General features: G+C 40.2%; 1 protein-coding gene across 1 annotated transcript in view; it reads left to right on the top strand.

Moving 5' to 3' along the window:
• The window catches only part of CDKAL1 (CDKAL1 threonylcarbamoyladenosine tRNA methylthiotransferase), a 951890-nt gene extending 938564 nt beyond the window's left edge, over positions 1-13326 (top strand). The window contains exons 16-18 of the mRNA XM_089682258.1: positions 10225-10307; positions 10756-10848; positions 12627-13326. Coding sequence (XP_089538384.1) covers positions 10225-10307; positions 10756-10848; positions 12627-12684 — 234 coding nt within the window. The 3' untranslated portion in view covers positions 12685-13326. The remainder of the gene's footprint in view (positions 1-10224; positions 10308-10755; positions 10849-12626) is intronic.
• The last annotated feature ends 13454 nt before the right edge of the window (positions 13327-26780 follow it).

The raw sequence follows: 26780 nt of genomic DNA, 5'->3' as shown, positions 1-26780 counted from the left end.
CTGCCCTAAATTCCCATTTTTAAGGGGAAACAATTGTTTTCTGTATTACTCTTTGATGTCTACTTTAGGCACCTAACAGTGCTATACACAATACCAGCTTGCTGCCAGGGTATCTAGATAAAAATAGGGAAATAGACAAAGACTATTCTTTCCACTTCTCTGTACCTACTGGATCACTTCTTGAAACTATCAGGGAGTCCTCCTAGGTACCAAGTTCAGTACAAAGCAGCTGGAATAGTGACATTTTATTCTTGGAATGTATGGGGTAAGAATGCTTTTGTTGAGATCTGCCATTGTTAGAATGGGCCTGGCATGACAGTCTAGTAAATCACGCAATCAATGTGGGAGGGAGGTATGGAGGGGGGTTAATAACACCACTTTAGTATTATTGAGAGTTATGATCTGTTGTTACCCCCCCCCCCATTAAACAGTACTGTACTGTTATATATATTTCAGGCTGAAGTGTTTTTGTTTTATCGGGGGGGGGGGGTTGTTGGGCTCTAAATCATGCAACAAACGCACGTTACGCATGTTTATCAGGTGTTTTTCGGGCACTTACACTGAAGTCTTTGGGGGCCAAAAATGGTCAATCATGCCCCAAAGAAGTTCTGACCATTGAGTGATATTACATCACTTATGTGAATGGGCGCAGTAGAATAGCATGAAAATCTAGTATTTGGTGTTGAAGAACATCTGAAAATGCACAGGAGACCGAAGCATGACTATTCTAATAATATAGTATTTCACTTTACTTTTGAGGTTACTGTTTACCATATCCATATGTAAATTTGTTTATGGGCGTATCAACCCCTATACGCGTGCTAGGCTTGCAGTATGGGGTAGGGTGTTTACAATTGTATCTCTACTATTTAAGTTTAAGTTCTTTGAGAGGTACTTGTATGCAAAAGCTGCAAAATGCAAAAAAAAATCTATAAAAGCGTACTTAAGGAAGGGCACACAAATCCTAAAATATTGTGCTTTATCGATATGATGCGTAAATAAAAAATTGCTTGTTTAACAACAAAAAAATAAACAGTTAAGCTGTTTAATTGCCAATGAAAAGGGTGGTAATCCATAGCAAATAATCAGAATTCACTTAACTGAAATCACTCTTTATCTTGGGCTATTTTATAACTGCAACCCCAATTCCAAAAACGTTGGACCACTGTGTAAAATCTACATTAAAAACAGAATGCAATGATTTACAAATCTCTTAAACCCATATTTTATTCACAATAGAAAATAGAAAACATCAAATGTTTAAACTGCAAAAATGTATCATTTAAAAAAAAAGGGTAATTTTTAATTTAATGGTAGCAACACATCTCAAGTTGGGACAGGGCAGCAAAAAGCTGGCAAAATTAGTGGTACTAACAAGAAAGAGCTGGAAGAACATTTTACTAATTAGGTTAATTGGCAACAGGTCAGTAGCATGACTAGGTATATAGAGAGCATCTCAGAGTCAGTAAATATGGGCAGAGGTTCACCAATGTGAAAAGCTAGCCTAAAAAAAAACGGAATCTAAAAATTGTTGAACAATTTCAGAATAATGTTCCGGAACATAAAATGGCAAAGACTTTAAATATACCATCAATAATAGTACATACTATCATCAAAGATTATGAAAATCTGAAGAAATCTCTGTGCGCAGTGGACAAGGCTGAAAAGCAATATTGGCTGCTCTTGGTCTTTGGGCATTCAGATGGCACTGCACTAAGAACAGGCATGATTCTGTGTTGGATATCACTGCTTTGGCTCAGGAATACTTAAAAAAAAAAAATCGCTGTCTGTGTACACTGTCACCATGTCATTCAAAAATGAACGGTAAAACTCTCATTCAAAAAAGAAGACATATCTGGACATGATACAGAAACACTGCCATTTCCTCTGGGCCAAAGCTCACTTAAAATGGTCTCTTGCAAAGTAGAAAACTTTTCTATGGTCCGATGAATTGAAATTTTAGATTCTTTTTAGCATGTCCTCTGGACTATAGAGGAAGGGGACCTTCTAACTTGTTATCAGACCTCCGTTCAAAAGCCTGTATCTCTGATGGTATGGAGGTGCATTAGTGCATATAGAATGGCCAGCTTGCACATCTGGAAAGGTACCATCAATGCTGAAAGATATAACTAGATTTTAGAGCAGCATATGCTTCCATCCAGACATCTTTTCTCAGGGATGGCCTTGCATATTTCAGCAGGGCAATGCTAAACTGTACACTGCATCTATGACAACAGCATGGCTTTGTAGTAGAAGAGTCCAGGTGCTTAACTGGCCTGCCTGCAGGTGAGTCCTTTCACTAATAGAAAATATTTGGCGCATCTTGAAAATAAAAATATGACAAAGAAGTCCCAAGACTGTTGAGCAGTTAGAAAATTATATCAGGCAAGAATAGAACAAAATTCATCTCCCAAAACACCAGCAATTGGTCTCCTCAGTTCCCAAATGTTTAAAGTGTTGTTAAAAGAAGAAGGGATGCTACACTGTTGTAAACATGGCCCTTACTCAACTGTTATGAGATGTGTTGCTGCCATCATTTTCAAAATTTACCTTATTTTTTCCTTAAAATCGTACATTTTCTCAGTATACGATTTTGATATGTTTTCTATTTTCTGTTGTGAATAAAATATGGGTTTGTGAGATTTCCAAATCATTGCATACTCTTTTTATTGCAACGTTTTTGCAATTGGGATTGTATAAGTAAACTTGGCACATGATGAAAGAATACATAATCAGAAATTACATACAGTGAAAAGTGCATGTCAGACAACGGGTAAATTTAAGATTTCACCTGCTGAAGTCATATTTTAAATACATGGCTGAAATGCACATGTTTATTTTTTCTGCAGGAAAGGATTTGTAATTTTTGACTATTCTTGTGATATACCCACCTCTACTACTCATGAAGGTCACTCTGCTCCTTCCTGGTATAGCATTGCTACTTTGGGTGAGCTTTACTGCTTCCTGGGTCAGATCATTTGTCACTGGATAAAAGTAATATTGCTAATTTATTCTCCAAGAGGTGGAAAAGTAATTGAAAAACTGATTTACTGAAAGATGTGTAAGTGACGAGACTGGCAGCCCAGAATAACAGATTCTTTATCTAGTAAAACAGTGAACATATATGAACTTTAGCTATATTATTTATGCCAGTTTGAATTGCTTAAATTAGCTCATTTGTGTGCTGCCTCTATATACTCCATTTTTATAAATCTTGGTTTGGTGTGTGCTTTCCTGTATGATATAAGGTTCATTCTAGTGTGTATTGTCTATAGGTTGTTTAGTCTGAATTTATAACATTGTTGGGTTGAGCTCATTTATTTCCTTCCATTGTACTTTGTAAACAGTGCTGCACATATGACAGTTGTTCAGCAAAATTAAAAGGAAAAAGGGAACTTGCTGTGGATTAATGGTAAGGGGGGTGTACCTTCTGAAGAACCGCACCTTTGTCACATCCCTGTCTGCACATCTCTGAACGTTTGACAGCCTGCGTTAATTTAGTTTTACTCCTCAGTTCAGCTCCACGTGAAGAAAGCAAGAGTGATTTTTTGAATAACAGCAAGTAATATGTGATGTGGCAGCAACTGGCAACTCTGACATTGAGCTTGGCTATAGCCATTACCCAGAATTCATCTGTACTTCTTGAGAAGCAATTACAATTTCACAGGTTGGAATTAAAATTCCCTGTGGTATGCAGTAGAGTAACAGAGACTGTCAAAGTGATTTCAAGCTGCTAATCTCTCACTGTTGTAGGAGTGAAAATAGAGTTCCTCTTATGGACCCAGAGGTCTGACAGCTTAAAAACTCAGGATTGGCTAAATGATTTAATACAGGGCATTTTAAGCTAACATCACCTCCATAGATATAGATTTTATATTCTTGAAATGCTCATAGAAGTAGTGAAGATAGGCATGTTACCTTTTAAGGGTTTACTCTTGAGTAAAGATGTACTTACTTAGTCCTAAATCAGGTTTGTCTTATTAACAGGAGAATGAAGCCATCTCGGTAGGACTGAATTTGTTTACAAGTGTATACCAGTTCACCTATCGGCTCCAAAACCCATTACTTGCTGGGAACTTTCAGAAGGTTACAAAAGCAAATTGAATCTAATCAACTTACATTACCTACCAGGCCAAATATACACATTGTCCACACAGAGTGGAAACTGGCTCTTAAAGGGAAAATAGTGTCTTTATACAATTACATTTTTATATATGTTCACCACTGAAACATATGTTATATATATAGATCAGCTATGAGGAAAGATTAGAGGAACTGAATTTATTCTTTCTTGAGAAGAGGAGATTAAGGGAGGATATGATCAACATGTATAAATACGTCAGTGGTTCATATAGTGAACTCGGTGTAGAGCTATTCTCCCTGAGGTCATCACAGAGGACAAGGGGGCACTCTTTACGTCTGGAGGAAAAGAAATTTAATCTCCAAACACGGAAAGGTTTCTTCACAGTGAGAGCTGTGAAAATGTGGAATAGACTCCCTCAAGAGTTGGTTCTGGCCAGCTCAGTGGATTGCTTCAAAAAATGCCTGGATTATTTCTTAGATACACAGAATATAACTGGATACTAACATTTATAGGTAAAGTTGATCCAGGAAATATCTGATTGCCTCTCAGGGGATCAGGAAGGAATTTTTTTCCCAGCAGGAGCAAATTGGATCGTGCTTTGCTGGGTTTTTTTTGCCTTCCTCTGGATCAACTGTGGGTATAGGATTATAACTTTTTTTCTTTTCTATGGTTGAACTGGATGGACTTTTGTCTTTTTTTCAGCCAGACTAACTATGTAACTGTAATGAGACAGATACAGTACATATGATATTTTTATTCAAATATTTCATATTTTCTGGTTTCTTAACTGCTGTTGTGGAAAAGCCTGTTTACAGAGCACTATAGCTCAAGCACACAGCATATTAATACAGCTGAATATTTCAACGTAGTGACTCCTCTCCCCACCTTTCCCCACTGTCTCTTAGCTCTCTATAGCTTGGTGCAGACCTTCAGTTAGAAATAGTAATCTGAAGTAAAACTGCTTCAGCTGTGCTGCCTCATAAACTCGTAATGTTCTGTGACATCATTATCATATATGGACCGTATAATAGTGTTTTATATTTAAAATAAAGGGTATTTACTTTAAAGTGTGTCTGTAAATATATTCACTCACAAACAATATAGTTTACCTTAAAGATTAACTACAGTGTGTTTTGAGTAAGTACACATTATTTTATAGGTTGTTTTCCATTTTTGCTCGCTATGCTATAATTTGAGAAGGTATTTTATTTGCAGATGTGTTACACTGATGACAGTTTACACTGCTGCAAGGTATTGCTTTGGTTGTTCGGTATTGCAAAGCTTGCTAGGTTTGCCTAGATCATTAGCAATTTGCAGTGATTGGAGAGTAAACTAAGTTATTACTGGATAAAGAGGACAACACGGAATAGGAGAGAATAGCAGCCCATGAATGCTAAGTCTAGGCAGGTACTCTGTCAGACTGGCAACTAGCATATATACACTGTGTTTTTTTATTCTATTATTGCATAAAGTATAGAATAATAAACAGTTCTTATAAAAGAGTAAGATTACTATTTGTGCATAGGCCCTCAATTCTATGAGAAGTATGATCCAATGTGGGAAGATGTGCCATTGCCAATGTGAAGTACTTTAGATAAAGGGAAACCCTTCCTTGTACCTCTGCAAATGGTAAATGGTTCAGAAATTGATTGATCCTGTCCAGGGGATCAGTGTAGAGATGCTTGACCTAATTTATTAAATTAAAAACAAATCCATAGAAGTGGAGAATTTTCAAAAAATAGAGCCACTCTGTATGAAATGCTTTGTGTGTGTCCAGAGTGACCACTACTTAGCATCCAAAATCTGTGTATGTTGATGCGAGTGGCCTAACCTGGAATTAAATTTGCATGGTCACCTTTAATCAAAATATTATTGTATATATTAATCCAATGTCCATTACCTTATCCAAACATTTGACATCCACAGTAAGATGGGAAATAGTGTAGATTAGTTGGATTCACATTTCTTTGGGTTCTTTATAAAGCTTTAATATGAGAACTATGAGATCCTCTTGCATGGAATGGGGGATAGCTTTGAGAGACTTGTAAGTTTTCATAGTGATGATTCGTGTGTGTGTGTGTGTGTGGGGGGGGGGGGGGTGGTTATACACACTATACTCTATGGCTGGACGCCCATCCTGGCCAGGTGGGGTTTTTTTGGTCAGGAATTTGGAAATGAACTTTGTCTTCTCTCTTGAAATAGGAGCTTCCTGATCCTGATTGGCCCTTAGGGATAAAGTTGGGGGCAGGATAGTTCTGTGGATAGGAACATAGCTATGGTGTACTGGGCAGTAGAAGTATTTGATTGTACATAAAGAGCTGTGAAAGCATCTAGGATTTGTGATATTCAGAGTACTCATGACCCTTATGGGTTATGGATCTAGATAATGATGTCCGGCTATATTCAGGTCTGGCTAGATAAGACAATAACTTTCCTGTTCTATTGCTGAACTCAAAGATTTTTTGTTCAGTATGCAGCATATTTTTCTTATTTTTTTCAGTAAAAAGCATTTACATTCCCTCTTTTTCCAAGCCAGTTATGATATTTATCAAGGGAGAGAGTCAAAGTAGACAAAAGTTCAGCTTGGGCTACTGCTTTTTCAGTGGGGGCTATTAACTCTTTTGCTGCCTAAGGACATAAGGCCTATGTCAGAACCACACTGCTTGTGGGTGGCTGGCTCAGTAAGCCTTATGTACTCTGTATTCCCTTCTGATAATGATAATGAACTTATAACAGAGGGGACCCCTAGACTCACTCATAATCAATCAAACTCATCTCACTAATAAATAGCTGCGATCAGCGATGCAGCCATTCATTAACAATCCGAGCACCCTCCACCTTGCTGTGTCTTCTGCCTGTCCCTATTGTCCCTGCTGTGCACTGGCAGTCAGTTCCGCCTCATGTCCCCTGCACAATCCACTGTTTCCTGTGTGTCCTCTGATCCCCCTCCTCCATACCGAGTTTTGGAGGAGAGCTGTTCATGATGGTGAGCATGGGATTGGTAAATATATGTCTCATATTTATCAATCCTTCACTTACCTTAATGAGCACTGAAGTGTGCAGTGCAAGACACTCCACTGTTCATTTCTACCTGAAGAGATATTAAACATAAATAGCATGTTTACTATTTATTCCAGTTGTGATTGAACAGGAAGTGCTCTGTACGGAGCATTCTTGTTCAGTGATATTGAGTGTGGGGCTGCAGAGAAGGAGCTTGAGTACTATGTGTCCTAAATCTTTCTCAAAAGTGAAATATCAGGGGTCTGTTTAGACCCCTGATATTTCCCAAAATCCTCCCAGACAGTAATGTTAAAAATGTAAATAATTATAAAATACAGAAATAATCTCAATTTACATTTATGTGACATGGAAACCTTGCAGCAGCAAACAAAAATGCAGTATGTTAGGTAGGCATAGGTGTGAAGCCAACAGCTGTATTTTTTTTTTTTTGCACAAGTTTCTTGTTTACAGATTTGTGTTCCTTTAGATTATCCCATTTGCAAAAAATAAAAAATGCAGTATTTAGATTTTTTGTAAGTTGTGTTTGTGTTCTAATAATAGTGTATTTTTATAGAAAATATTGTTTTGATAAATATTTGCACATATTGCAATTACTGTATGATGTAGTAATTCAGCAACACCATCTTTTTAGTCTATGGGTTCTGTACTGTCAGAAATGTTTTGGTTTGTGGGGTATTTTATAAATTGTCAAAGTTGGAAGTAAAAAACAGTGAAACCTGAAAAAAAATGAAAATAACGAAAATGGTCTAGTCACCTGGGGTTAAAAGTGGAGAGCAGGGCCTGGCAGCAAAAGGGTTAAAATGTATTTCTGGTCATAATTTGTAATTATGTATTCTTTTCCCTATTGAATTTCAATTATTTTTAGCCTCCACTTATTAAATTGGTTCTAAACTCTAGGTGTTTTTTTATCTTAATGCATTCTCTGCTCATCATCTCATGGACGAATGCAATTTTAAGGCTTGACGTGTTTCGTCTCTATTTAATTGGTGCAAGCTCATCTTTTTTATGCTGCTGAAAAAATGCATAACATATTGTATTTGTGTGCCCTAAAATTAACTTAAATGTATTTTCTACTGAAAAAGTGAGCTTGATAAACTACTGCGTTAATACTGTGTAACATAAAATATTGTAACTACCACCATTTTATTCTCCATGGTTATTGCTTTCAGAAAATATATGTTTGGGGTTTTATTTAATCTTCAGGCCTAAATTGATTAAAATTTAATGTTAAAGCATTTCCATTAGTTATAAATGTTCCGACAATAGACATAAATGTCCCTCACAGGGTGGCCTTTCTGGTAATGGCTTTTAGATTTTTGTAATCAGTAATGGTTTGAGAGCAGTGGGCCATTATAGTTGAATCACTTAACCATAGAGGTTGCTATCTCTATAAGAATGGGGTGCAATAGCCATGATGAAAAACTTCCACCATGAGTGTTTCATGATCAGAAAATCCTCTGGGGTTACCTAACATATTCACGGGAAGCAATGTATCTCTGGGAAAAGCCAGATCAATCCAGAATAAAGTGTTATGAGAGTCAGGGTGACATGAGTATACATGAATCTCTTGATGCCTCCCTCTCCATATATCTATGACGTGGAACCTATTTATCCAAGCAACAAAACCACTGTGTGGTTTTCCCGGACCACCCAAGTGATGTGACATTAAAGTACAGCATTAAAATCTCCCTGGAGTCCATCAACCATCTGCTATTACAGCTTGGCAGGGTAGAGCATGAAATACAACAGTCCTCTATTTTTTTTTACTAAGCTGCTTCTTGATGGGAAGGAAAGAGACAAGTTGTCCTTGTAAATTTACTGAGAAGCCAAGGAAGACTGTGATGTAGTTCCCATTAAAGAGGAGCTCATGCACAATGCATGTAGCTTGAAAGGTAGTGCCATTTTCCCTGAAGCTCTGGATTTTGCCAATAATGGGCCTAGGATTAGCACCTGGGGGTGGGGGTCTTGGAAGTGTGCATGCTTAATCATAAAGACTGGTAATATCTTTAAATTAGGATGTGCTTCAGAGCTATTTTTCAAGAAAGTTTCAAGGATGGTCCCTTCAGATTTTTCAGAAATTCAAAGAAAGCAGAGATCTGCCACTTTGCTTTCTTCTGGAATGCTTTTTTAAAGATCTTCCAACTAGTTTTTATAGGTTATGTCCCTCTTAGAGCCTGTGTGTTTTACTAATAAAAGTATAGAGTGTTCTTAAAGGTGGTAATTTGACCCTCTGCCTCATTAGTTTGCTCTTGCAGGGTCTGATCATCAGCAAGGAAGCTCAGTATGCATGTTGTCAATTTGAGATGCCAGGGAGGTTTTACAGTCTCCAGTGGAATCCATGATCCGGGACAAGGAGGCTCTGGCTGTACCACCCACTCTGCTGTCTCCCAAGGCACAGGGCTGAGCTTCAGACAGCCCAAAGGGGACTGCATATCTGAGGGTCCAAGTTCATCTGAAAAGGAGTTGTGGTATATGAAGTGAGTCTGCATGTGGGGTAGAGCTAGCCTTCTGTCCTGTTGTAGGTGCTAGAAGTTGACTAGCTTCTCCACCATGGTAGATAGTGGTCCTGGCCAATCTCTACCATCTCTGGTTGGTCCAGGAGCATTGCTAGGGAATAAGAGAGTCCAGCTGAGATCTAAAAGTGCCAGCATGTAGAGGATTTCTGGTAGGATTGGGTGTTGGTATAGGAGCATCCATTTCTGCTGCCATACCCCAGTATGTGGAATGTTTTCACTATAAGGCAAGGAGACACCTATCTACATCTTCTGATAGGTCTCATGGCAAATCCATTCAAAATGTTCTCATCTCTGCCCTTTCCAAATGGTTACTTTTTTCTAGCATCTTTCAGGCAGCTACCTCTCCATCCCTCAGCTGGTATCCCTCTACCAGTTTGTCTCAGAGTCGTCCCATTTACCAACCTGTTGATTTGCTGGTGAGTTCACTTGTTTTATCAGATATACACAATTGCTAGATGTGTAGTAACATGATTGTTTGCTGTTAAATACATCCATTTTTACACTTTACTGTTAGACCATGGATGCAGGATTGGTAACTGTTGATGTTACAAATAATGTGATTAAGTTGAAAGCACTTCTGGAGTTTTTCTTTTTTATGCCTAGATCATGAACACATCATCCATTCTCAGGAACCACTTTGTAAAGTACCTTCAGTCCACACATAGCAGCAATACAACAGATAAAGAGTATGTTCTTTAATATAAATGAGTATATTTACTTTTTCTTTTTACCAAGAGTTAAAGCTTCATTCTGCTGTATATTATTGGATTTTTATGGCTGCAAGTTGCTTTAAACTACACAAGGTATTAAAACATTAACCTCCTTTGATAATAATATTTACATCAACCTGATCTCACACACCTGCACCCCTATCTTTACGGGACTGCCAATGGCATCTCTTTATTTTACGTTTTACTGTAAGTTTAACGTCTATGCCTTGATGAAAGCTGGCCTTATCACATGCAATACTGCACAAAAAAAACTAAAAAAAAACAAATTAAATATAGGATTATTAAATTGAATGCTTACTATGCATGTGATTTTTCAGTTATGCGTCTAAAATATGATATATTATTATTAGTTGTTTTTGTGTGTGTTTTCATAATCTCTTTGCTTTTTTTTTTTTTTCATTAGTCTTTCATTGGGCCTGTTGTATGAGTACATACCATGCAAGTTGGTTCATAAAAAAATAAATGGGGAAAAAAAAGGAATCTCATTCTTTCAATTGTAAGTAATGCTAAACATAGATATTTGAATCCTGTGATTTCAATACTTTTTGGAGGCAGTTGCACATAATACATATCTCTTAGAAACTATCACAACAGGTAGCATCCAAGTAAGCAAAAACTAGATTGCTTGCATTCTAAATTTTTGTTTGGCTCCCCTGAGCTTTCCATTGTCAGCTTTGTCAGATAAGATCACTCACACAGTTAAAGTGGTTATAAAGGGTTTTTTTTTTTTCAAATAAACATGTCAATACTTACCTGGCCTGTGCAACAGAATTGCACAGAGCGGCCCCGATCTTCCTCTTCTTGGGTCCCATACCAGTGCTCCTAGCTTCTTGTCTTTTACTGTTGCCCCCAATAGAAATCTGATTGCCATGGGGGCACTCATGCAGGCTCACTCCCGAGTCCAGGTGCTGCATCCATTGACACAGACAGGGGGACTCAGCCCAGCTCCCCGTTTCCTCATCACTGGAGTTGATTGACGGTAGCAGGAGCCGATGGCTCCCGCTATTATTGATCTGCCCAATGAGGAGGGACAAAGCCAGGAGGGCTGCAGCTCTCATGCACAGAATGCATTAAGGTAAAAAACCTTAAGGCTTTAGAACCACTTTTAACAGCTCATACTACACTAGCATGAGGTTTATCCAGTTGAATAACAATCAAAATACAAAATTGTAAGTCAAGAAGTTTGTTCTATACAAAAATCAGTGGTTTAATATTTGTCTCCTTTTTTCATATTATCTGTTTTACTAATGATGACAGGTAAATGTAAAGGGACCCTGTCACCAGATCTTAAATTAAGTAAAGGATATTATGCACATGCATGTTTTCTCACTTTGTGATGATTTTTTTTTTTTTTTTTACTCATGGTGTTACCTGTGTGACTTTAGTAGGAATCTGCCCACTTCCTGGAAGTTTTAGTTCCTGTCTGTGCTGGCCCCTGTTTCTACCCCTTTGCCTTGCCATTATGTAGGCTGATAGCAGGAGCCTACACATGTATTAGTAAATGTTTGGCTTTCAGGGAAGATCATTAATCTATTTTTTTGTGAGCTTATCAATAAATTGAACAGAAATGTCAGTTGGAGCAGAGTTGTTAGTGCCCAAAACGTGTATGATGCCCTGTCATCAGATAAATGAGAGGCAGTTTGGCAGAAGTGAGAGAAGTCATTTTCTCAACAACTCAGCACAGTGATCTAAGCTGCTGAAAAAATGACTTAAATGACTTCTCTGCTTCTTTTGTAAGCTTTGAGAATGCATTGCCCAATAGTGCCTTCAACTACAAACGTCAGTAGTGGCCTGTTTTATTGTTAATTTACTGACTATATAAACACTCGAATGTCTGTAGTTTGGCCACAGGTTACCATTAAAGCTTAGTGCTAGAAAGGTATAAAAAATACTCCAGTTATTGTAGTTGTGTTTGTGATTAACAATATTTAAATGTGCTTTTACAAATGTAGCCACCCTGCCCTAAGCAAGAGTGACTCTCTAAATTTAGCGCTACTAGGCTGTAATCAGGCTAAGCAAAATTGATAGTTCAGTATTAATTTGTCTTCCCTAAGCCCAGTGTTTTTGCTTGATTTTGCCTGCTGTTTGGGAATGTCCCTGGAAATGGTGAAAGAAGACCAATAATGCTGGATTATTAATTTTTATGTCTCCATGTCCAACTTCCAGGAAGTTTATTGCCAGTGGTGCAGACTGAGGGAGCATATGAATGTTTGGGGTGAGTTTTCTTTAGCACATGTATGAGGCTACTCTGACCTCTGACCTGATTCTTGACAGGAGCACTGGGGAAGAAAGGAGCACTGGGGAGGAACTTCACCTGTTGGAGGCATCCTAAGAAGCTGGATCATAACTGGAACCTAGCATGAAGTCGGGTGGCTCACTCAGGGAGTTTTTGTACTGTGTCTGCTCTGCAGCCTAGAATATAGAGTGCTGGTTCTCGGCTTAAAGGTCCTGTTCTGTATTAGCTGTAAGTAGAGTCTGGAGTTTTGAAATTGTTCTCTGGGTATCCTGTGTCCTGTCCCTCTCTCCTTGATTTCTCTATGGTGCTGAAAAAAATCTAGTTACCATTTCTAAAGTGACTGGTGACCAGTTATTCACATTACAACAGGCCGAACACCCAATCCTTAGGTGAAATGTCAACCCACCTTACCCTCGGGGGTCAAGGGGTGCTACACATACAACTTGCTAAAGTACACATCTTAAGTACCTGCCTTAATATCCACCACCTGTACTATCCTCCAGTGTTATTCATACCCCACAACAGGCCAAGAACCCAATCCAGAGGTGAAATGTCGGTCCTCCTGTCCTTGGGGTGTCAAAGGGTGCTACACATGCAACTTGCAAAAGTACACATAAGTATCTGCCTTGATATCCACCACCTGTACTACCCTCCAGTGTTTTAGCTTCTACTTTGTATATCACCACAAGGGAATACAGTGCTATACTATATAAATAAATAATAAATCCATTTGAAGCATCAAGTGTGTTGTGTAGATCACTTAAGTTATGGAAGATACATTTGTGTCACAGAAAGCTATTGTGTCATCCACTTGAGCTGCACATTTCTATCTAAGAAGCAGTAGATGAAGCTTATCCATCCATAGCCCTAATTTGTTCTGTCAGCAACTCTCATTTGCCCCCATCTGTGTTTAACTAGTCTTGGTAATGATATTAGCCATGCTCAGACTAATTCCACTGCTAGTTTTTGGAGGTTGTGATTTGTGCATGTTTGTGGAGATCTAAAAATGTAGCCTTTTTAAACTAAATTTTAATGGAATCCTAGTACATTAATTAATACACATAAAATAGAAACTTATTGAATTTGCAGTTCAAAATAATCTTGTTCTTCCTAAAATAAGGCTCTTAAGGATAAGGATGGTAGCCAAAGAATTACATGATGAATATTTTAATTGATTCAGCCAGCAACTCCCACAGTGTTGAGAGAAACCAAACAGTGCATTACTAAGTCATGAAAACTACAATTAAAATGCCTTATTTGGGCAAGATACTGTACTCAATTTAAACCACACATTTATGCTGAGCCATAAAGTCTTAAAAGTTAAAAATAAATGCTTTATTTTGGTTTCAATTATCCATAGTTTTTGGGCTGTGTCGGCTGTAGACATGTTAAAACTTAAGGTACACGTGCAGGCTGATTATTTTTAATATTCATCAAAGTATTTGATTATGACATAGCCACAAATAGTTAAATCGTCCTATTTTAGCAGTGGAGGATTTCTAGGACAGCATGAGCATCAAAGATTATATAAAAACAATGCATTTGGATTGCAATGAATTTACATGATTTCACTTATATAACAAGTACTTTTCAGAGAGCCCCAGATGGCATTACAGATCTACAGCAGCCATACAGAAATCATGTAAATGCTGGAGCATTAATTCTTTATGAATAAATGGTATAGTGGGTTTGTGCATATTTTTTTTATGCATAAACTTATTGAGCAAAATAGGAAAAGAAAACATAAGTAACACAGTATATTTAGTGTGTACATATTAAAAGGGTTATAAACATCAAATAGAAACATCAGTTGTGAATACAAACATTATTTAAATAAAAAAGAAAAAGCATACAATCACTAAACCCAGATACAAAAGAGCATATCACTTGTACTGTAAAAAATGCATATACAAGTAGTAGTCCACAAAACAGTGAGAGCCAATATAATTCAAATAGTATCAACAATGTATTAATGTAACTAGTCTGAAATAGAGGGATGGCACAAAAACCAGGGATCCCATTTGTCAGAAAAGTTGGACATAAAGTCATGAATGGTATGAAATATCTTTTCCATCAACACAGTAAAGTCTAATCGAGTAAGCACCTGTGGAAAGGGGATCACTGAAGGCTTCCAGTTAAATATTATTACCAGTAAAAGCAATCCCCTGTGCTTGAATGTGCTTACAGCTTGATAAGTTTTCCACTGTTCTGACCTATGGTCTGGTGCTGTGATGCCTTGCCTCCCTCTAAGGACTGTGGGTGTCCCTTCACATGCAGCACTATAAAACAACAGACAAAGGGCACACCAGCCTAGTGCATTACCTTCATAAACACTTTATTTTGTTTCAAGGGGAACCCAATAGGCTGGGACATAGTCATGAATAGTATGAAATATCTTTTCCATCAACATAATAATGTCTAATCGAGTAAACACCTTTGAAAAGGGGACCACTGAAGACTTTCAGTTAAATGCTATTGCCCCCTGTGTGGCAACATAGATCATATAAATGAGTTTTCAGAGAAATAAGGTATATCTGAGATATGAGCAAACAGTAGTTAATTTGCCATAGCCATAGAACTAGGTCTACCAACTAGTTTGGTTGAAAAGTCAGAAACCTATCAAATTGGAGCTATTTTCTCACATGCCCAAAATATGTGGAGGAAGGAGCCAGGAGAAGAGCACACATGGAAGCAAGTGTCAGACATTTGGAAAAAATAAAATACCATTTCATGGGGGTATACTACCTCCATGTAAAAAGTTTCATTGCTGTTCTGATTGTCACAACCTAGTACATTTCTGCAAATTACATGGCATATCATCCAACTCCTGACCCATGAATTGTTCCCACTATCTTCTTCTCATTGGAAGCCAGATAAAAATATATAAAGAGTGAAAAGTAACCCATTACACCAAAGAGTGTTAAGACAGACTTGTTCATACACAGTGGGTGATGAGGTCAGGGACAGTGCATAATGTGAGGCATAGAAATGTCTAATTTGCAGATAATGTACTGTAGATGTTTAGAGCATGAGCCGATTTTGAAAGTTGGAACAGGAAAAGATATAAAAGCAGAGTCCTCTTTAAGGCCCGAAAGGGTTGTCATAGAATGAGTCTGCCACCTGTAGAAGTCGCCAGGCTGGGAAAAGGCATCCACAAGTTTAGGATCTCACAAAAAAAAAGAAATTTGAAGCCAGGAAAAATCTGCTGAAGCCAGACCTGAAGGGTTTGAGCAACTATTAGATTACGAGAAGCTATTTCTTTCATAGAAGTTAAATTAGACCAAATGAGACTGGGTAGATAAAATGGGTATATGGAATTACTTTCAGTTCAAAGCCACGGTACTTTAGAGTCCAGTATATTCCGTTCAGCTTTTTGCGAGAGTCAAGAGGTTAGATAATAGAGGAAAACGTGAGGAAGGCCCAGGTCTCACTGCAGGTGGTCTCAGTATAGAGGTGGTCTGGAAAATCTTAATAATTTATTCAGCCATATACATTTATTAAGCTCAGATCGAACCAGGTCAAAAAATTATTTTTGAAGGAGACCTCTAAACAAATATATGAGTTTAGGGAGGATATTCAATCCAATGGCTGTTACCCTACCCAAAAAGGAAATATGGTAAGGGGACCATAATATGACCATGTTTCAAAATTTAGCTATAGTCAGGGGAAAAAATTATGTTGAAAATGAGAGGGTATAGTGGAAATAAAGGTAGTACCTAGATAGGTGATACAGTGGATGTTGTTAGTCAAAAGAAAAAGTGGTTCTGAGCGCTTCACATTGAGAGTCCAGCGAGATTTAAGGGCATGGTCATACACTTAGAGAGGTTGATAGTAAGTCTCGATAAACCTGCAAATTTAGGTAACATTGTCAAAAGATTAGGTAATGATACAGTAGGCTGAGTTATAAATAACAGTATTCCATACCTTTCCCAAGCTCTGGAAGTTTTTTAACATGTTTTTTGAGACTGATATAGGACTTAGAATCCATGGAGAAATTCACCTCTAAATTCTCCTCCATTGAGCTTCACAGTTTCCTGCAGACCTTTATCTATGTATTGTACTACAGATCAGTCAACCTACCTTCAATAGTATGAAAAGTATTTTAGGGTAAAGGACAACCAGCATGGATTTATGAAAGACTGTTCTTATCAGACCAACTTATCATTCTATGAGGACGTTAGAAGTAATTTAAATCAGTAAAGGCCACTGGACATAGTATATCTGAATTTTTGCTAATGCATTTGATACTGTACCTCACAAACCTTTAATTTGCAATTGAAGTTTTATTGGTAAAAAATTGCACACAGATAGGAAATTGTAGATCAATGACTTAGCAATAGTATGCTGTCAGGGCAGGAGCGGTGGAATGGGCAGGCAGGCCTAATAGTAGGGTCACGCAGCGACTGACAACAGCCGCCACTCACAGACCAGAGTCCCTCAGGGCGCGGAGTCTAAGCCCCAGGCTGCCCTTCACCAGGGCCCCTGATGGTGGGGATGGACTTGACGCAGCCCGAGACCAGGTCGCGGCCCCCGAGTAACCCCAGCTGCGGTAACGACTGCCGCCAATGGCGTACAGCTGGTGGGAGCCAGATGGAAAATGTATAGCGTGGTCCGACAGGCTGGGTCGATAACGGAGCAAACAGTACAAGACGGTAGACAAGAATACTCAGGTCACGGGCCGGGTTCAGGTAATGGGATAAAGCAGAGAATAGTCTTGTCCAAGCCGAGTCGGTTACCAGGAGAGCAACGAGAACAGAACAAGAGCTTGCTGCAAAGGAACATACAGGACACTAATGCAAAGAGCAACTGCAGACAGCAGGCTTAAATGTGATCAGCCACACCCTTCTGGAGGAGGAGCCGCAGAGGCCTGAAAGCATAAAGGCTCCCACCATGCTTTGCAGGAACTTAAGATGGATGCCAGCACATGGAGCAAAACAATCTCTGAGGAAAGGTAGGACCTTGACAGTACCTCCTCCTCAAGGACCCCTCCGCAGCTCCACAAAAGGCTTCTGAGGAAATCGGGCGTGAAAAGCGCAGAAGAGGGCAGGAGCATGAACATCCGCGGAGGGAACCCAGGAACGCTCTTCGGGAACATTACCACGCCAATGGACCAGGAACTGCACCTGACCACGGACCAACCGAGAGTCCAGGATGCGGCTCACCTCATACTCCTCATGACAGTCAACCCAGATAGGACAAGGCCGAGGTGGAGAGGCAGTAAAGCGATTACAAACCAGAGGCTTCAACAGGGATACGTGGAAGACATTGGAGATACGCATCCCAGGAGTAAGAGCAAGGGCATAGGCAACCGGGTTCACCCTGCGGAGGATGCGGAAAGGACCAACAAAACGGGGAGCCAGTTTCGGTGCTGGCACCCAAAGATTGAGGTTGCGAGTGGACAACCACACCCGATCTCCAACCTGGTATGAAGGAGCGGGCAACCGTCTGCGATCAGCCTGGAGCTTCTGGTGCTGTGCTGAGTCCTTCAAAGACCTCTGGATCTGCCCCCACGAGGAACGCAGGGCAGCCAGATGGTTATCCACAACCGGAATGTCCTGTGGCGAGAACAACTCAGGCAATACAGCGGGATGGAACCCATAGTTGGCCATGAAGGGGGACATCCCGGAGGAGGAGTTGACAGCCGAGTTCCTCGCAAACTCTGCCCATGGCAGGAGATCGACCCAATTGTCTTGATGGTCTGATACATAGCAGCGAAGAAATTGTTCCAGGGCCTGATTGGAACGCTCCGCAGCCTCATTGGACTGCGGGTGGTAGGCCGAAGAGAAGGAGAGCTTGATACCCAACTGGGAGCAGAAGGCACACCAGAACCTGGACACAAACTGGCTCCCATGGTCAGAGACAATCACCTTGGGCAACCCATGTAAGCGAACGATCTCCCTGGCAAAAACCGTAGCCAGTTCTCGCGCAGTCAGCAGTTTCTTGAACGGAACGCAATGGCCCATCTTGAAAAAACGATCAATCACCATGAGAATGACCGCATGGCCTTGAGACGCCGGGAGGTCCACAATAAAATCCATGCCTATGTGTGACCAGGGACGCTCCCCATTGGGAATGGGTTGTAGAAGACCCAATGGAAGATGCCGAGGAGATTTATTCTGGGCACAGACCGAACATGCCGCTACGTATGAGGCGATGTCGGAACAGAGAGATGGCCACCAGAATGACTGAGAGATGACCCAGGACAACTGGTTCCTACCTGGATGGCCGGCAGCCTTGGAATTATGGTAGGCACGTAGCAAGCGGGTGCGCAATCCCTCAGGTACGAAACATCTTCCAGCCGGTCTCTCAGGAGGAGCATCAGTTTGAGCCACCAAAATCTGCTCCCCAAGGGGAAAAGTCAGGTTGGTACGAATGGCAGCCAGAATCTGGTCCAGAGGTATGACCGAGGTCGGCTCAGAGTCCTCCCTGGACAGCTCAGAGTATTGCCGTGACAAGGCATAAGCCCTGACATTCTTGGAGCCAGGCAAATAGGAGACCACATAGTTGAAACGTGACAAGAACAGAGCCCATCTGGCCTGACGGGGCGTCAGCCTCTTAGCCTCTGAGAGATACATCAAGTTCTAGTGGTCAGTGAGAATGAGAACCGGAACCACAGCACCCTCGAGCAGGTGCCTCCATTCCTTGAGAGCCTGAATAATGGCCAACAACTCCCTTTCTCCAATCTGGTAGTTGCATTCTGCGGAGGAAAGCTTCCTGGAGTAGAACCCACAGGGAAGTAGGGTTCCATCGGGTGACCGACGCTGAGACAAGAGGGCGCCTACTCCCATCTCAGATGCATCAACCTCAAGGACAAAAGGCAACCCAGGATTGGGATGAGACAGTATTGGAGCCGAAGCGAAGGCGGATTTCAGATCTGAGAGAGGTTTGGCCAGCGTGGAGAAGTTCCTGATAAACTTCCGATAATAGTTGGCGAATCCCAAAAAGCGCTGAATGGACCGAAGACCACTGGGACGAGGCCCCTGCAGAACTGCCAAAACCTTCTGAGGGTCCATGGAAAAACCCACTGCCGGAAATGATGTAGCCCAAAAAGGCAACCTGGAATCGGTGAAATTCACACTTCTCAAGCTTACAAAAAAGCTCGTTCTCACGCAACCGTTGCAGCACCCGCTTAACATCCTGGATATGAGACTCCATAGACGCAGAGTAAACCAGGATGTCGTCCAAGTAAACCACCACGCACTGCTGCAACAAATCACGAAAGACATCATTAATGAACTCCTGAAAGACCGCGGGCATGTTACACAACCCAGCAGGCTTAAATGTGATCAGCCACACCCTTCTGGAGGAGGAGCCGCAGAGGCCTGAAAGCATAAAGGCTCCCACCATGCTTTGCAGGAACGTAAGATGGATGCCAGCACATGGAGCAACACAATCCCTGAGGAAAGGTAGGACCTTGACATATGCAATATTAAGCTGAAGCTAACAAAGCTAGCAGAATACCCCCATGCATTAAAAGGGGCATACATTCAATAGATCAATAATTATCCCCTTTTACGAAAATCAGATTTAGCATCATCTTACAGTTCAGATTTGGTCACCCCTTCCACAACAAGATGTCCTTGAACCAGACAGAGTTCAGCAAAGGGCAACAAAATGAATAAGGGGGTAGACACCTCAGTTATGAGGAACAATTACAAAGATTGCACTTACTCTGGAAAAGAGACACTTAAGGCCCCTCTCACAAGGGCGTTGTGTTAGTTTTTCATCCATCCGTCGATGGATGAAAAATGGACATCAATGCATCGCTATGGAAAAATGGATGATCATCCACTTATATCTGTTTACATCCACATCTGTCAACATCCTTTTTTTAAAAAAGGATCAAAGCCCTATTTTTGTTCCATTAAAATATGGAACAGAGGGAAAACGGATGTAAATGGACAAATGTTCCATTTTTGAATTGGTAGTGGATGTAAAAAACTGATGTTAAAAACTGGTAAAAAAAACTGATGTAAACTGAATCCGTTTTTTCTTTGAAAAAATTAGACTGCACTCGGAGAGTGACCATAAACCTCTATACTGTATATGAAGAAAAAAGATGGATCATTTATGTGCTCCACAACAGGAAAGGATCTGGGGGAAGGCAAAGAAAAGATCAACTGCAGATGTAAATCTAGATCCCATCTGAAATTTAACCCCTGAGGGTAACTTAAAAATCCACCATGCTTCCCTATTGTAAAGTCTCCTCTCTCTGTGACCTCCTCTTGGCAAATGAGACAGCCTCTCAATGCCAGTGAACCTGAAGTTTGAGATATCACCTCCGTGACAATCCCTAAAATGACAAGATACATTTGAAATATGCTTAGCATTTAAATTATTGGTGTCACAGAAGTGTTCTCCAGTCCTTGTTTGTAGCATTCACGTGGTACATCCCACACGTAATTTGCAAGATAAACAAGTGATTAGATAAATCACATAGTTCTTGTCACAATTAATATATTGTCATATGGGAATTCCTCCCCGGATGAAAAAGAGAAAAATTTCCCTGTCATGTTTAGATGGCAATATTTGGAAGTTTTCCTTTTGCAAGGATAGCTGCCTGTACATGACAGCCAAATAGGCTGATGCCTCTTGCTGGAAGAGAGAAACAAACCTGGTGACAGATTAGGAAAGTAAAGTGGGCACCCGTCGGCTGGAGAAACAGCAAGAATTTTGTAACACTGTGTGCAAGCCTTTATCAGTATATAAGATAAGTTCTTTTTATTGATTTTTATGATTTGATATTATTCTTTGGAAAAGGTAGTGTCAAAAATTACCCAGCTGTCATCCCTATGGTGGCGTTTTGACTTGACAGATGCAGCCAAAAGATCATGCCTATTTCACAATCTGGCTCCATTCAAACCTCTCTGCATGACATACTTGTCATAACTCCTAATAGATAGACGTGATGTAATATTATGACAGTCCCCTTCAAAAGCCAATTCTGTAGAACAATTGCATTTAGTCCAAATTAATTCTCCATAGGGTATGGCATTGATGATGTGGGATAGGTGACAACTGGTGGCAAAAAGGGTTGCATTGCCCTAGCATGGCTTTCTGTAAGTGTGGGTAGTAAACTGTTATACTGTATAGAAAATTGTAAATTTAAATGGTTGGTGTTAATATACACCACAACATTTTCAACATCAGAAGCATCACCATCCCACACCATCAACAGGTCGTCTATATAACGCAGTGCAGTGGCAGTAGTGCAAATCAATTTCTTTATTCGGTATATATGCAGCTGCAGCCACAATCCAGGTATCACTTGTTTCAGACAGCGATCAGCTTTCAAGTAAATGTGATCTAAGCAGCTTTAAAGCCACCTGATCACTTTTACAGTGCTCGGAAAGGGGGCTGTTCCCCCGGGAGCCCAGGACTGCCGTAAGCAGTCAGGTCTGCTGCACACAGAGAAGATGGAAGAACATTATTACCCAATTCTTTTCAGTGATGAATGAAGCTGGAAGCGACAAGATTTTCATCACTTCGGATTTCAGAGCTAGTACAGCCAGGGAAGCATCTGATAAAATTGATCACTGTTTGATCAGTTCATTTGAAAGGCGGGACACAACACATACCATTTAAGCTTTTCTGAAGGAGTGGTTTCCCAGGGATCACCCAAAGGTGGACAGAGTAGGAGACAGATTAGGGTAGGGCACTTAAGAGAATAGGAATTGCTCTGGAGAAGTCCTGGAGGTGAGCATGGGAGGAACTATCAAGGAGGTTAGAGAGCAGGAACTCTTGGGAAGAACAAAGAACACAGTTTGGTTGGTATTTTGAGATTAAGTTGTTAATGTAGCTCGGGGCAGAGTTGTGGATAGCTTTGTATGTTCTTGTTAGTATTTTGAATTGTATTGGTTGGGTGGAAGCCAGTGGAAGGATTGGCAGAGAAGGGTAGTAGACGCTGCATGGTTGGTAAGTTGGATGAATAAAAACAAACAAGGGTGCACTCTCATCATGCATTACCGGGTACACCACGTAATTTATTGACTAAAAAGGATGTATACTCACAAACTAACGTGATTATAGGCAGTATAGGTGATCCACAAGGACAGTCACAAAACAACTGTGTCTAATGATGCGGATAAGCTGATGCGTTTCGGGAGCTGAACCCCCTTCCTCAGAGCCAGGGATGTGTCTGCTGGCCACAAGCCTACATACTAATGGGATGTCAGAAGACACTCCCACCCACTCTCAGCTGACCAGAAAAAAATAAAAAAAATAATAATAATGACACAGAGGGGTTTATTTACTAAAGCTGGAGAGTCCAAAATCAGACTCACTTCTGCATAGAAACCAATCAGCTTCCAGGTTTCATTGCCAAAGCTTCATTGAACAAGCTGAGGTTAGAAGCTGATTGGTTTCTATGCAGAAGGGAGTTTGATTTTGGATTCTCCAGCTTTAGTAAATAAACCCCAGAGTGTCATGAACCCCGAAGCAACAAACATCAATCAGTGTGCTGTATACAGAGCACACTAGTTGACATCTAATAAATATATGGTGAGTTATGATTGGTAATAGATAAATAATTAATAAATACATTGATGCATAGTATATAGTAAATAATAAATGACCAGTGGTCAGATTTCCCGATCTGAGAAGGGCAGCACCTCTTCGATTGGCATTTTGGCAATTCCTTGGTTTGCATGAAGATTGGAGCGCTGGTTTCGTTTGTCTATCTCTTGGGGTAAGTTGGATGAGTCTGGCAGAAGCATTCATAATCACCTATGTAGGTCAACAAGGTGGGAGTTGAGACAAGAGATAACTGATATGAGTAGTTTGAGAACAAGCAGAAGAGCTTGTCACCATCCAAATGTAAATTTTTTAATTCAAAACTATGATAAAAAGATAGAGTTGCACTCACTGACCCAAGTGGGAACCCTCTGTGGAGCTGCCCTTGTCTTCAGAGATCGTTGGGGGGCAAGGAAAGCTGGTAAAGGCAGAGCTGCACCCCAAAGCTTCTGGAGAAGGGAGAATGGTTGCTGTCAAGCTGGGCTGCTTATGGGACTGCTTTCATGAATCGGCTGGAATCTGCTCTACATGGTTATCTTCAACAGTGATGTCGCTACTACAGCAGGGGAATCTGGTTCCAGCTAAGTTGCTGAAGCAATCCCATAAATATGTGAAAAATGTAATTAATATAATCAACACATCTTTTCAGTGTATGCACATTTCCTCTTTGAAACTGCTGCAAATACAAAAAATATATAAATTGATTTTGATAAAAATGAGCTCCTGGCTTACTGTGTAATACTTTCTGTGATGCACTGAAATCTCAAACTGTTATTGGCCCTGACCAGTTCACATCTGTGGTCTACAGAACACTTGCCCTCTATGTTATAAAGGAGGCATTGTTATAGTCCAAATCAGGAATGAGCAAACTAGGGTTAGATTGGTGGTACTCCATAGATATAGTAGAGTAAGTGAATGCTGTAACCCTAAGAGCCCCAGGAATAGAAGAGTTTCACTGGAAGAAACACCTGGTGTAAATAAAGGAATAAAGCCACTAAATCTAAAGGCTGTTAAGTTGTCATATATTACATTATTTTCTTGGTGTTATACATACACTTTGAGTATGAATATTTATTACACAAGGCAGTTCTTGATCAATTCTACTGTCAAAGGATTGTTACTCACAGACTGTCCTAATCTCTTTCCTGATGATAAGAATAAAGAGCTATCAATAGAAAATTTCTGACCCTGACTGAAATTTGTCTTCATAAAGATGTATCCAAAAAATATCCATTACAGTTATAAGCAGTTAGAATTTTGCCATCTTGCACAGGACAAAGAGCTGTTAACATCTAGTGGTATCTTCATGATACTCTATAAGAATGTTAATTACCATGCTGAAATTATTTTCAGCAATAACTGGCAAGTGTAAAGCTAAAACATTCAGAAGCATGAGCCATAAAAAAGGCTTATTTTAAGCCCAAATACGTTTCTGACATTAATGGACTAACCCAGAAAGAATTTTGTATGTGCAGCCATCTATAGCAGTGACCAAAATATTTAAATGAACAGAAGTTTTGTATTAAACATAGCATCATGCATAATCAGTAGTTTCACCAGTCAATAGCCAAATATGGAAATGAAGTAAAAGCTAAAAATGTTTCCCATCACATCCCTTTCTTAACAAAAAGCAGAAAACTTAGTAAATGTTTTTGTAAATACAGTATCTCACAGAAGTGAGTACACCCCTCACATTTTTTGTAAATATTTTATTATATCTTTTCATGTGACAACACTGAAGAAATTACACTTTGCTACAATGTAAAATAGTGAGTGTACAGCTTGTATACCAGTGTAAATCTGCTGTCCCCTCAAAATAACTCCACACAGCTATTAATGTCTAAACCGCTGGCAACAAAAGTGAGTACAGACCTAAGTGAAAATGTCCAAATTGGTCCCAACGTTTCAATATTTTGTGTGGCCACCATTATTTTCCAGCACTGCCTTAACCCTCATGGGCATGGAGTTTACCAGAGCTTCCACAGGTTGCCACTGGAGTCCTCTTCCACTCCTCCATGATGACATCACGGAGCTGGTGGATGTTAGAGACCTTGCGCTCCTCTACCTTTCATTTGAGGATGCCCCACAGATGCTCAATAGGGTTTAGGTCTGGAGACATACTTGGCCAGTCCATCACCTTTACCCTCAGCTTCTTTAGCAAGGCAGTGGTCATCTTGGAGGTGTGTTTGGGGTTGTTATCATGTTGGGATATTGCCCTGCGGTCCAGTCTCCAAAGGGAGGAGATCATGCTCTGCTTCAGTATGTCACAGTGCATTGTTGGCATGCATGGTTCCCGCAGTGAACTGTAGCTCCCAAGTGCCTGCAGCACTCATGCAGCCCCATGATACTCCCACCACCATGCTTGACTGTAAGCAAGACACACTTGTCTTTGCACTCCTCACCTGGTTGCCGCCACACACGCTTGACAAAATCTGAACCAAATAAGTTTATCTTGGTGTCATCAAACCACAGGACATGGTTCCAGTAATCCATGTCCTTTGTCTGTCTTCAGCAAACTGTTTGTGGGCTTTCTTGTGCATCATCTATAGAAGAGGCTTTCTTCTGGGACCACAGCCATGCAGACCAATTTGATGCAGCGTGTGGCGTATGTTCTGAGCACGGGCAGGCTGACCCACCACCCCTTCAACCTCTGCAGCAATGCTGGCAACACCCATACATCTATTTCCCAAAGACCTCTGGATATGACGCTGAGCATGTGCACTCAACTTCTTTGGTCAACCATGGCGAGGCCTGTTCTGAGTGGAACCTGTCCTGATAAACCGATGTATGTTCTTGGCCACCGTGCTGCAGCTCAGTTTTAGGGTCTTGGCAATCTTCTTATAGCCTAGGCCATCTTTATGTAGAGCAACAATTCTTTTTTCTTTTAGATCCTCAGAGAGTTCTTTGCCATGAGGTGCCATGTTGATCTTCCAGTGACAGTATGAGAGACTGAGCGATAACACCAAATTTAACACACCTGCTCCACATTCATACCTGACACCTTGTAACACTAACGAGTCACATGGCACCGGGAAGGGAAAATGGCTAATTGGGCCCAATTTGGACATTTTCAGTTAGGGGTGTACTCACTTTTGTTGCCAGCGGTTTAGACATTACTGGCTGTGTGTTGAGTTATTTTGAGGGGACAGCAAAATTTACACTGTTATACAAGCTGTACACTCACTACTTTACATTGTAGCAAAGTGTCATTTCTTCAGTGTTGTCACATGAAAAGATAGAATAAAATATTTACAAAAATGTGAGGGGTAGACTCACTTCTGTGAGATACTGTAAATTGTCAAACAGACTCATATTTGTAAGCCCTAGTAAAGACTCCACAACTGTCTGTGGGTGGACTTACTAACTGTTGTCAGTATTTAGTTATTCTTATGACATAACTTGTCATTACAAAATAAATAAAAAATGCAGGTATGTTCTGTGATAATGACATACAGTAAATGGGAGTGTTGGAAATTTAAAAAGGACTTAAAAATACTTTACTACTGCAAATTCTTTAAAATTGTTTTTGTAATTTTTTTTTATCTACAGCAGCTCTAGCTGTTAACTCCAGATGGCTACTGTCATCACAAACATGGGGAGCACTCTTGCAGCAATTAATGTTTCCAGACGAGACACAGCAATGAGCCAAACAAGAAGGTGTTGATTATATAAAAGCACAC

Source organism: Staurois parvus, unplaced genomic scaffold, assembly GCF_062004578.1.
Source record: "Staurois parvus isolate SC_StPar_1 unplaced genomic scaffold, SC_StPar_1.0 ptg000287l, whole genome shotgun sequence".
Taxonomy (NCBI): domain Eukaryota; kingdom Metazoa; phylum Chordata; class Amphibia; order Anura; family Ranidae; genus Staurois; species Staurois parvus.
This window is presented reverse-complemented; position numbering and strand designations above follow the sequence as displayed.